The 13,233-nt window shown below is 34.6% G+C and overlaps 2 protein-coding genes across 2 annotated transcripts; one reads left to right on the plus strand and one right to left on the minus strand.

The window, feature by feature from the left end:
• Positions 1 to 475: 475 nt before the first annotated feature.
• On the plus strand, positions 476 to 1,961 carry LOC141645902 (uncharacterized). Its single transcript, XM_074454060.1, has 4 exons — positions 476 to 979; positions 1,131 to 1,298; positions 1,402 to 1,484; positions 1,566 to 1,961. Exons 1-4 carry the CDS (start codon positions 589 to 591, stop codon positions 1,824 to 1,826), a joined length of 903 nt encoding a protein of 300 aa, XP_074310161.1. The 5' UTR covers positions 476 to 588; the 3' UTR covers positions 1,827 to 1,961.
• A 912-nt stretch (positions 1,962 to 2,873) lies between these two features.
• Positions 2,874 to 3,878, minus strand: LOC141648637 (F-box protein At3g07870-like). The gene has a single exon (XM_074457363.1). It carries the CDS (start codon positions 3,876 to 3,878, stop codon positions 2,874 to 2,876), a length of 1,005 nt encoding a protein of 334 aa, XP_074313464.1.
• Positions 3,879 to 13,233: the final 9,355 nt, after the last annotated feature.

Raw genomic sequence — 13,233 nt, forward strand, 5'->3', positions numbered from 1 at the left:
GGGAGAAGGAAATGGGATGTCGGTGATAGAAGTCGATCGACAGCCGTTCGGTGTTGATCGACGACGCATGGTGGTTAGGGTGGGGGGTTGGTGGTCGTCACGGATGATGTTATGTTGTGTGCCCATGATTTATTAAAAAGTTTTGAAGAAAACGCAACACTATTGATGAAGAAAACAAAGCAACCTATACTTATTGATAACTTGGTCATTTAAGCTGCTTTAGTTGATTCTGGCCATTGATAATTTAACATGTTCATCATAATTGGTTAGTCAATCTTTTCAACGACAAAAAATAAAATCCTAATTTATGACTCTTTTTTTTTAAAAAAAATTCATTCAATCAATTTAAAGAATTGATATCCGGACCCGAAATCAGGCTAGAATCTTGATACATTACGCGTCACCAATGAAAATTTGTGAAAAAAATTTATAACTAACTCGAAGGATTCCTATAAATAGTATATAACAACCCCATAATTAGTTACAACAAACTAATTCCGTCTCCTCACTTTCTCTCTCTCTCTTCTTTCTTTTAACTAACTTTCCCGCCAACCACTGAAAACTCCCAAGAAAACTCCATTAATCCCCATGGCTGCTGTTCCTCTACAAGAAATTACAACACCTGATGATCCTAATAAAAGCTTTTACCTAAAAATGAAACCTTTTGTGGCATTTAAGTATGCAATTGAAGCTCTTCTTGATACTAATTTCAGCAATGATGGAGCCGGGACTGTTAGTGCCGCTAGTGACAGTCTCGCGATTTGGGTTACTGCTGATACTGTTGACGCTACTGCCACTCTATTGCTCAAGTCTTCTGATACGATCGAGTTTCAGAACAATGAAAATGATACTGATACTGTTGATCTGTTGTCTCCTTTGCATTCAATTTCTGAGCGTTTTCCTCTTAATCTCAATGATGATGATGATTTTGTGGTTCTTTATCATCTTAAGGGAACTGATCGACTTCGTATCTGGTTTGGTATGTTTATTCCTGTTTTCTTTAATGAAGATTATTACGATTATCAGAAAAATGTTAATTTGTCGATATTCTCTGCTCTGATTGTTCTTTTGATGTTGATCTGAAATAAATGAAGATTGTGATGTTGATTCGATTTTTTGGTTTAAACCAGGAAATGAGGTCGAACCCCCTGTTGGTATTGAAGTTCAAAAAGGTCCTCGTGTTACAAAGTTTCCGAATCTCACGGTGTTAAGTGAAATTACTGTACCAGTTAATGACATTAGCGAGATGTGTGAGTGTATGGAGATGTTGCCGGCAGATGATCTTAGTGATGATACAGGTATATATTATATATACGATGAATTCATATTAATTACGTATGTATGTATATTGAGAAACGAAAAAAATGGCATCTGATCTTGATTTAATTTTCTTGTTTACAGTTTTTATTGATTGGAAGGACGGCGTTGCAACGTTTCAGATTAGAAGCAATCGAAAATGGGTGTATCAGTATAGCCAGAATGAGGTAACTACCACTTGAGTGCCTCATATATACATATTAATTAATGGCCGCAATATAATGTTAATGAGTTTGAAATTTGAACAGCGTACCTTCCAGGTCTGGTTTGATTGGAATTTTATGACGTTCATGGAGAAGGCGTCTTTTATAGCGGATAAAGCTCGTGTGCTGTTTCTGACAGTTCCGGAGCAGCACGTCTTGTTTCAGTCCCACATTGGAGAATCATCAGCTGATTTGTTTTTACTACACAAGGCTCGTTTTCTGATGTCTGCAGAAGATCAAGATGAAGATGTCGTCAGCGACATTATTGTTACCCTTGATACACTCTCTAATTCCTGGCTCCACTAAATCGTATTACTATACTACTCCGTTAGTACGATTTAAACTGTCTGTTGATCCAACCAAACAGATTATTCTGCTGCTGCTGGTTTTTGAGTCTTTATTAGTTCATTTTCCGTAATCATAGTTAGTTGTATAAAACTCTAGTAGTCTTGATTGATATACACCGCTGATCGACTTGTTTCAGCGCGGTTACTATATATACTTTGAGCTAGCTTGCTGGCAATGGATCGATTTCATATCTAGTTTTAGATGTATGTATGTTGGTGAAAACAACACCATTCTATCTGTATAGTGCAATACATGCCTTTAGGCACATTTTAGAAAAGCCGATATACTAATTATTATGCAATTCATTAATCTCAATTAGGCCAAATACCAATTAGGCCAAAATTGTTGATTAAACAACAAAATTACTTATGACATGTGCGAATTAAGATGCATAATTGTTGAACTATTAACCAATTGATTAAGTTTTGGAAAGGGAAAAGTCGAAAAGGGGGAAACTTTTTTATATTTTTTAGGATGAAGGGTAGGATTGGAATAAAGTGATAAAGTGTGCGGGATTTAGTAAAAACCATTTTATTCTAGATTTCTGTAATAAACAAGTCTACTAATCTAGGTTCCATGATACGCGCAATCTCAGCTCAATAAATTTGGCCTAGAATCCGATCAAATTTTGTAGTTACGGACAAATTAGAAGACTTGTTTCAAATATCATGAGCGGGTGTCTATTAGAATAACAGAAACACGAACATAAATAAATTTGTGATTTCATTCTTTTCGACTTAAATTGGAGTGTCAAAGTACCGTGTCTAATATTATGGCGTATTTACACAGAACACGCAACACACAAACGCAAAATATAGCACAAAAGTGAACATAGTAATCATATATAATCTCCTCATATAATTCCGTACTAACAATGTTTATTTAAAGGGGAAAAACAACATAAAACTTAGAATAAGGTATAGTGAACACTGAACAAAAGGTTCCAGGTTCGAATCTCCGCCACTAATATTGTATTGTCTTTGTGCTATGAAACTAAAACGCAATTCATCTTCCACGGTGCCTTCGATCAACGGTGTCGTGTTTGGGCAGCAGGCTTTTCGGCTTCACCCTCTTACACATCTTCCCCCAACGTATCCGATCTGATGTTCTCGTCCTGATGGGCCAAAGACGTTGGCCACCAGGAAAATCGACAAGGCTTCCTTTACATATATGACCTGAACTAATTCGACCTCCGTCTCCAGGAACTCCATAAAAATCAGCCCTGGACCTTGTCCCATCTCTGAGGTTGTACCAATAAAATCTCTCATCAAATATACACAATACCTCGTCTTTTGATCCTTCGCGGTAAGCAATAGGATGGTAAATTTTGTTCCAAACAGTTATCAACAACATCACCCAACAATCTTGTACGCCGTACTCCTTCATAACCCACACACTATAATTACCATCTGCAGCGTCCGCCTCCTTGTCGTTTCCTAAAACACATAGCATTCCCTCAAATATGCTTAAACGATAATTCTTGAGATTTTGTATCGGAGGCAGGGGAACATCATTAGTCCATTGTTCAGCTACAATGTCGAAACAACCGATCCTCATATCTTCTCTATTTGGAATATCATGGTACAAGTGAAAATTTGTATAAAGTAAACGGCCGCTTACAGCAACATCTCCGTTTATATAATAAGACGTATCAATCGTTTTCTCAATCTTTTTCCACGACTTTTTTCTCGAGCTATAAATAATAACTTCCCTGTTAGTCGTGTAACTTGGGTTACCCTGGTTACTGGTGTACCCCCAAAATTCAGTTATTCTAACGACTTTAAAATCGTCGTTGGCCTCATCGAAGCATAGCCCATATTGTAAAACATTACTACTGTACGATAACTTTCTATCGTAGGGAAGGGTGTAGTAGCTACCTGTGATCGGGTTAAGCAAGATGAGTCTAGAACAATATTCACTGTATTTGCCAAACTCACAACGTGTCAATAGGAAGAATTCTGTCGATGCGACAATTTTTACCGTGCAAAACGCCCTGTCTTCAGACCGCATAGGGCAAGAGCAGGGGCAGGGTATAGGGGGAGCAAGGGAAGAGTTAATAAGGGGGTGAAGGTGGAAGGTATGACAGATTCCTGTGAAGACGATGTGGCCGCTTGTGTCCGAGGAACGGGCGTGCTGGTGGTGTAGCCGGATAAAAATCGGGGATGAGATTAGAGTTCGCCAGGATTTGGATACGCATTTGAAGCGGCCAAGGGATTTTGCCGGTAATTTTGCGAGTATGGAATGTAATACGTCAATTGGAAGAGTAGTCATTGTAGACGACGGTCAATGGAAATAAGGAATTAGAAACTCAATATATATACTCGGTATATTGCAGGATGAAATTACCCTAAAGCTAGGGCTAATGTAATAAGCCGATTATTAAAACGGAGTTGATGATGTAGATGTACAATATTCGGACTGAAGACCGAAAAGAAAATTTAGGTAGAACGAAGATTGGACCTAATTTTTTCGGTCTTGGATCACACTGAATAACTATTTTTTCGGTCCGGTTTGGTTGACCAAAATGAACCGAAGTAAATAATTTTTCATTTAAATTTATGATAATTAAAGTTTAATTCATTACATTAGAGAAACTAATTGATTAAAGTATATTTAGCATAAATCAATCAATCAATATCAATATATCTATCTATATTTATTAAAACTTGGGAGAGACGGTCTCTCACTAAGTTATTGAGAGACCAATTTTTCGTACCCTTTTATTTGTATTTCGTACCCTTTTTATTGTTGATCGTGACATAGTAATTTCGTACCTATTTACATAATAAATGTACCCATTTTATCATTAATCATAATTTGCAACTATTTTATTACCTTTAGTACAATTTTTTCTTAAAATTGTACAATAGTCTCTCAATAAAGCTTATTAAGAGACCGTGTCTCAGGAGACCTACTCATCTATATTAATAAAGAAAGCTTTTTTCGAGCGATTTTAGAGTTTTTTAAAAGACCTACAACAAAAGATAATATATACAATTTCTCATACAAAAAATAAATAATATAAACAAATTTAAATAAACTAAAAGATAGATTATAATCGGAAGATAAGACCAATTCACATACAACTAGAAGATAATACGTATTGTCAACAACTATTAAAATAGAAAGATAAAATTTGCTACATCATAAATGATCAAACTCTATCTTAGGTTAGAATCCTAAATCAACACACTAACAAATTTGCTTACTATATTAACAAGTCTTCACCTACTTATTTTTCCAACTTTTCACATTGTTTCTCTATACGTCGTGTATCACAATTGATACCGGGATATTTACGGTAATAGACGAGCATCTATATTCCAATGTATATTCTTATTGTATTGTTTGTTATTATTCTTCGATTTCAGTTACTATCTTTATTTAATGATTTTGTTTGCACGCTGAATTGAATGGTTTTATGTAGAGCTGATCAAATGCGGGTTGGCCCGTTCGGCCCAGACCGTCCGGCCCGCTATTTTGGACAAGAAAAATAATAAATTAAACGGGTAACGAACAAGAAAACTAGGTCCGCTAGAATAAATGGACGGGCTTGGACTAAATAAAATTGCCCATGGGCAGCCCGCTATTAAAAGTAACCTCATAAAAGTCCTCAAAAACCCTCAATCCTCCGACCTTCTCCGCTCCTTTCATTTATAATTTGTACACTCTAAAGCAATTAGGTAGCGCAAATGAATACTTATGCCTTACGTATAAGTGGAAGATTGTCGGTATTTACACTTGTCGTATAAAGATTTTTCGAGAATGGACGACATGCTAACGGGGTTGTTGTATAAAGATAGTACCTTTTAAGTATTTATTACACGGGAGTGTATGTAACCGCTAACAATGCCGCACAAAGACCAAAGCAAACATGAACTTTTGATGTTTGTAGTAGAGCATTGTCAAACTTCTGTTTTTTCCAAAATCTAGTAAACTCATCTTTTGAAATTAGTATACTTTCTTAAGGGTAAGCTTTTAAAGACAATTGTTAAGTTTTAGTGAGATGTACCTTTTGAAAATTAGTATGCTAACGGGGTTGTCGTATAAAGATAGTACCTTTAGTGAGATGTAGCGATAACAAACTCGTATTTTAATAGAAACACTAATTTCTGTATTTGATTTTAATCAGGCCCGCGGGCCGGCCCGTTCTTTTGAAGTGGGCGGGTACAGACAGTGGAAACTGGCCCGCTTAGCGGGCTCGGGCTATAAAATAAGGCCCACCGGATACTTTTTTAGCAGTTGGGCCCGGTCCGTGTCCGGCTCAAGCCCGCTTTTGATCAGCTCTAATTTTATGTTGAGATTACGAATAATGACGCTTATGGATAATTTACTTGTGGTTTGTTCTAAGCATGCAACGGGTATATATTAATTTGAATGATTTTATTTTCAATCCCAAGCATGGTTCCGAAACCTGTGGTGGAGGATGAACCCTCTCAGAATCAAATATCTGTTAAAACTGAGGTTCAGAAATCAGAATGAACAAATGGAAGCTGTTTCTGAGATTCAGACTTCAAAGGAACTCAGGCAAAGGAACTCAGGAAACCGAGGTTTGACACCCACAGTTACCGATGTAGCCAACGAGCTTGATAAAGGAAAGGAGGATAAGGAGATCATCGACAAGGTCTCTAACTGGGACTCAGGCAAGCAACGCACTCCATTGAAATGTTAAAGTAGTTAATCTACACTACTACAGATACAGGCTATAACAACGGTCAAAAACCGTTGTTATATAAAAAAGCGGACGTTGTTAAAGCGTCCGTTGTAAAAGGTTATAACAACGGTTGATTTTCTTAAGGAAACCGTTGTTAAAACTATTAACAACGGTTTTATGTATAAAAACCCGTTGTGGAAAGTGTGACTCAATTTTGGGGGGAAAGTTATAACAACGGGTTTTAATATACAAAACCGTTGTTATAACTAAAGATAACGGGTTTTTTGTAAATAACCGTTGTTGTTTGTTCTTAAAAAATAAAAAAAAATTAAATTAAATATTACTAGATGCATGCATAATTACGGCCCGTTAGAATTCCGATGCATGCATTATTACTGACATCACTGTACATATGAACGGATAATATGGAATGAGAAGGGTTAGTAATAAGATTTGAAGCAGCATTATTGAGAGATATGATGATGATTATGGCACAACTTCCTAACATATATATTAATTAAAAAGTAACTCAACCCACACATTACTTAGTATAAATACATTGCATTATCTCAACTAACATTTCCATTATCTCAATATATTCATCTCCAAACCCTAACTGCTAAAACAAACTCTACTTAATCTTTCAAAACAAACTCCAAAAACTCCAACAAAATGAATGATTTCATCCTTAAGACTCTTACCATGATCGAGAACAACAACAACTTCATCCGCCGGTTCCTCCATATTGAGGAAAGTTTCAGGAGCTACCTTGCGGATGCTCGATCCGCATCAAGCACGCCAAAGAAGATGGCTTGACGGAGCGAGAGCGATTTGCGGCTATATGACGATATAGCAATCACGAACGGAACCTCCAAATAGCCAAGGAGGAGAGGACGGATACGATAGAGCGGAATAAGATCCTCTATGAAAATATAAGAATTGCATTTTTATATATGTAATTTTTTTTTTTTTAATTTATGTATTTATAAATATATATATATATATATATATATATATATATATATATATATATATATTAATTATGTTTATCTTGCTTCTTCATCTTGCTTCTTCATTGTTTTACTAACTAACTAGATTCAAATAACATAATGGTCGATAAAAACACATACATGCAAAAGAAATAAATAGAAAAAGAAAATAATGACGATGAAACTAACAAAGACGGCGAGATTTACGATAAAATACGAACGTAATAGACGATGAAATCAACAAAGTGTGGCGAGAAGATAAAGCGACGATGAGAAAGTGAGAAAGAGAGAAAGAGAGAAAGAGAGAAAGAGAGAAAGAGAGTGTGTGTTTTGTGTTTGTTTGTCTCCTGTGTTTGTGTTTGTGTTTGTGTATTAAGGGTTGTGTTTTGTGGTGCAGCAGAGAGACACATTTGTGTGGTTTATAGTATGGAAGGTATTGACAACGGTTATTAAACAACAACCGTTGTGAAATATGTTTTAACAACGGTTGTAAAAAACACCCGTTGTTAAATAAGTTTTAACAACGGGTTTCAAAAATAACCGTTGTGATTACTTTTCACTAACTTTGCGCCAATTTTGCGCCAAATTATTAACAACGGTTGTGCATGTGTGACCCGTTGTTAAAACTAATAACAACGGTTTTATAACCATACCCGTTGTAATTGATTTTAGTAAAATTCGCGCCATACATTCTACAACGTCTATTGTGATTTTCGTGAATAATCGTTGTTAAAGGGTCGTTGTGGTTGCATGTATTTGTAGTAGTGCTAACAACTACACTTTATCTTATCATACACTCTCTCCGTCCCGATCAATTGTTGTTCTTTGATTTTGGCACAAAGATGAAAGAAAGAGGAAGGGGCCAATTAGTAAATGACAAGTGAAACAAATTGAGCGTAAATGATCAAATTGTTCATCAAGTTCATTCTTAAATTAGAAAGGACAACAAATGACCGGAATCTAAAAGGCTTGATAAAAGGGCAGGGTGGCATGGTGTTGTATTTAGATCTAATCAAACTGGGAAGCTAAAGTGATGAAGATGTAAAATTTGTTTTTTGTTTTGTTTCTGAAGATCTTTATCTTATCATATAGATACAAAGAATATCTACCTAACGTCATTTAAATCCTTTCATAGTTTATATATTTATGCATTAGTGAATTAGTAGTCGTACTGTTGAATGTTGATGGACTCTAATTATATAGGATTGGGTAGTTCATAGAAATGTTGTAGGGATGGTTTTTTTAAAGTTAAAGTTATTTAGCATTATTAATAACTAACTAATTTTAACGTACTACAAGAATTAACTTAAAAAATAGAATAGTTTTTTTAAAGGTAAGTAACTCCTTATTTCAATATAATCTTTAACATCACTCTCATTTTATTTGTATAATTTAATCATGTATCACAAACTCACAGTGTAATAAAAATTATTAATACTCCCTCCGTCCTGGTTATTTGTTGTCCAAGACGGAGGGAGTATATATGTCTTATAATGAGGTTTTTTAGGTGTATTAGCACTTTTTCAAATAAAATTAAAATAATAGTAGAGTGTTCAAGTTTGCCATCCACTTTCGAAGTTATTATTTACTTTGAGATGACCTACTGAATATTTTGTCATGCTAGAATATTACTCCGTATATAGCGTAATACATTTTACACGAAAATAACAATATTTAAAAACACAACGTTGTTTAGTGTCCCTCTTAAACTCCCACTTCTAATAAATAATTAAAGATAATCATGATATGGTGGAGAAGTGAGTGTATACGTGCACTAGTAGAAAAAAAATCAAGGAAAAAATTTAAATTTAAAAATTTAATGTAAAATGGAAGGTATTTATGAAACGATTAAGTAATGAAAAATGGATTCTAGATTACAAAACATCGAAAAGTAATGTATAAATAGAGAAAAATAGAGTCAGGGGCTGCCTTGAGCACCGTAAACACCCCAGCTTACACGAGCGACATCTTATCATTTTTTGAAAAAATTTAAATTTAAAAATTTAATGTAAAATGGAAGGTATTTATGAAACGATTAAGTAATGAAAAATGGATTCTAGATTACAAAACATCGAAAAGTAATGTATAAATAGAGAAAAATAGAGTCAGGGGCTGCCTTGAGCACCGTAAACACCCCAGCTTACACGAGCGACATCTTATCATTTAATTACATTTGCAATATATACAAAAGAATACTAAAAATAGGCCCGTGCGATTAAATCTAGTATATATATAAAAGAGGCTTTTTTCAGGCATTGTCAGAGATTCCAACTTTTCTAAAACACCTAATAATTTTTAAATTATAAAAAATAAACTAGATAAAAATCAAATATGTGAACTAATTAAAGATATGAACTTGATAAGATAAACTAATAAGAAAAAATATCACCTAGAATCCTACAACATTTGTAAGATAACGTTCAACAGAAACTATCAAAATCGAGGTGTTGAAACCAATCAAAACTCTATTTCGTCTTCAATAGCAACTAGGACACTATATTTTTACAATATATATAGTACATACATACATCTCTAATATGCCAAACAATTTCGTTTCACGTCGCATCATTTATTTTTTTCATGATCATTTAATTAGTTTCTCTTTGTTTTCTTAATTTTTAGACCTAATTTTGCCACATAATTTGTATTCGACTTTTTTCTAATGAGCATTCATCATGTTGACAGGTACAATTATGGAATTATCTTAAAAAGCCGTTCAACTTAGTCATGGTGCATAATTCTACGAGGTAGCATAAATTATTATATTACGACGAAGCCAACAACTATGACCTTGTGTTTCTTCTTTGTTCCTATAATTTATACTTGATTGTTAAAGCTTTTAACTATGGTCTTGTGTTCATCCTTTGTTTCAGATTTTAACAAGATATTATATGCTATGTCACACAACTATCATACATGTGTTCGTGCTAATTATCAGTTCTATGACCTGAGAGAAAAAGAGAGAATTCAAAGCATAAGCTCGATAAGGGAGTAAGAGTATGCATCAAGATCAAGGACATACACCGACTTTGAGTGCTTCAATTTTCATAGATGTTGGTTCGTGACCAAGGATAGAGAGTAGAACTCATATGAACATTGAAAATGGGGTTCCGAAAAAATAAACACAGCCTTGCAAATATGACCGCAATGGAAAGGTAAATACAACGAGAGAAATTGACGATGGATTTTATGAAAATGACGTGTAAGAAATTTAAAAAAAACTAAAGTTTGCAAGACCAAACAATTTGAAACCACCTATCTTACTTTGTGTGAAAATGAAGGTAAAAATGGGCATCTATAAGCTTAACACTTGGTTTAGATACAAATTTGGGAAGGAAGGGGAAAGAGGAGAGGGACGGCAAGCGGTGACTTTCGTTCCAAATCTTTCATATGTTGAAATGATTTTAATCTGGTTTATAGACTGTAGAGAGGATAAAAATCCCTCCAATTCAGCTTAATAAACAAACAATGAGATTATTACCCTCCAAATCCGTCCAAACCAAAGCCCAACGCGAAGTGGCAACCCCGATTTCCGAACTCAGGATAACTTAAATAATCCAAAGAATCCAACAAGAGGTTCAGAAACACGGAAGGTGGTAAGCCATTACCTTCTAGGCCATCACAACAATTCACCACCGTGACCAACAAAATCGACACACACCATACTTCGCATCTCCACTGCAATCCCGATAAAAAATCGTACCCAAAACCCTCGCCAAAACGAACAGAAACTACCCCTGTGTTTTGTCAAAAACAGAGTTTCTGACCAGGCCTGTTATCGACCCTTTTAGCACCACTTAGGATCAACTTCGACCCTTATCGTTTGAGCCTCCAACAACCTCAGCAAAGACCGTCGCAATCAAACACTGGTCATAAAAAACAAACTTATCTTTGACCTGATGACGCCAAAGGAGCAGGTCGCGTTTCGTAAATTAACACCACCAACGGAGCATGTAGCGTTTCGTAAATTAACGAGACAGGTAAAATTTCACAGATTAAAATTTACAGGTTTGACACTACAAAAAAAGGTTGAGTCAAATTTAGTTTTGTGACGACTTGAGGATTTCCTTATTTTCCTCTCCATTTTACTGTAATTATTTTTTTGTTCACCAAATAATGAATTTAAGATGACATTAAAAAAAAAAAAAAAGAACGACTACACAAAAATAATTGCAGCTAAACTAAAATAATACTAACATCCAATTTTACATTCTGCCTACTTTTGAAGTTTAAAATTTTGAGATTGTCTAAGTACATTATACATATACACATGTTTAGAAGAACTAAATAATGAATCATACCAAAAAATAGACATTTGTTAAAGTATTTCCCATAGTTATTTTTAAATTATAAGATTTTGAACTCCAATTCTATTATGTGTAGAATTCTTAAAAATACAATACCCGTCAGACCATCATATGAGTATAATGAGATGGTTGACAGTTGTCACAACAGAGAAAAAGAAGAAACCTCATTATAAGCTAAGTGTTATGAATTCACTAACTTTCTAAGGTGAGTATTATTAAATTCTTAAGAAATGTGACACTTTAAAAGTGTAAGATATTAATAAAATAGAGGGAATCAATTTTTACTTAAAGACCACATAATTTGGATTGCTCATCATATCACATACCAAGTTATATAGGTGTATAATTTTAAAGTTTCAAAATTAGCTACCCGTGCAACGCACGGGCACAAAATCTAGTAACCAATAATATTAAGTTTATACTCTCTCCGTCCCGATCAATTGTTGTCCTTTGGTTTGGCACAAAGACCAAGGAAGGAGGAGATGACCAATAACTAAATGACAAGTGGAACAAATTGAATGAGAATGATCAAATTACTCAATAAGTTCATTTTTAAAATAGAAATAACAAATGACCGAGATACCCAAAAATGAAAAAAGGACAACAAATGACCGGGACAGAGAGAGTAATACTTATTCAGAATTTTTTTTCTTATTACTTTATAAAGTTGTGAAGTTAGTCACAAAATACCAAATCTTGGTTCATCCGGTCCCTGGCAAAATTAACCGATCTTGGATAGGAGTTAGGACATAAAACAGAAGCTTCAAAAAGTGTGGACCGAGAACTGGACCTGAATGAATCCGATCCGATTTCGGTCTAGACAAAATGATCCGATCCGGCTAATTTCTCGGTCTGGATAAATTTGCTCTAATCCGAGTACAAAATACCTAGTACCTACAACTTCTAAACTTACTAATCTATATTTCTCTTTTACTAATATCTTAGGACTTAAAATATTTCAAATCATGAAAAACGGGGATAGAGAAAAGGTAAATCAATTGGTTTCGATTCATACACCTACGTAATTCCCAAGTAAATGATATTTTGAGTCTGACAAATTATTAGGGTAAGATTATTGGTGAATTTTTTGGTCAAAAAGGGAATTGGCAGGGCGATTTGAATATTACGGAATTTGAATCCAGGTCAGGTCATGAGCACACCTTTTACGACTTTCCCAGCTACCAAACTTGTTGACATCTGCTGATCTGCACACATGACTACCATATAACATCAAAGTCATCACACCTCATTAATCAATCAAATATTATCTCATACAACATTAAGTCTGCAACAATTGTATGCATTGTGATTCACTTTTAAACCAAAAGAAACAGTCCAAGGAACAGTACACAATTGCATGCATTTCATCGCTTTTTGAAGTAATATATTCCAGCGGGCCTTACTTCCAAGCCTTA

This window comes from Silene latifolia, chromosome 3 (assembly GCF_048544455.1).
Source record: "Silene latifolia isolate original U9 population chromosome 3, ASM4854445v1, whole genome shotgun sequence".
NCBI classification, from domain to species: Eukaryota; Viridiplantae; Streptophyta; class Magnoliopsida; order Caryophyllales; family Caryophyllaceae; genus Silene; species Silene latifolia.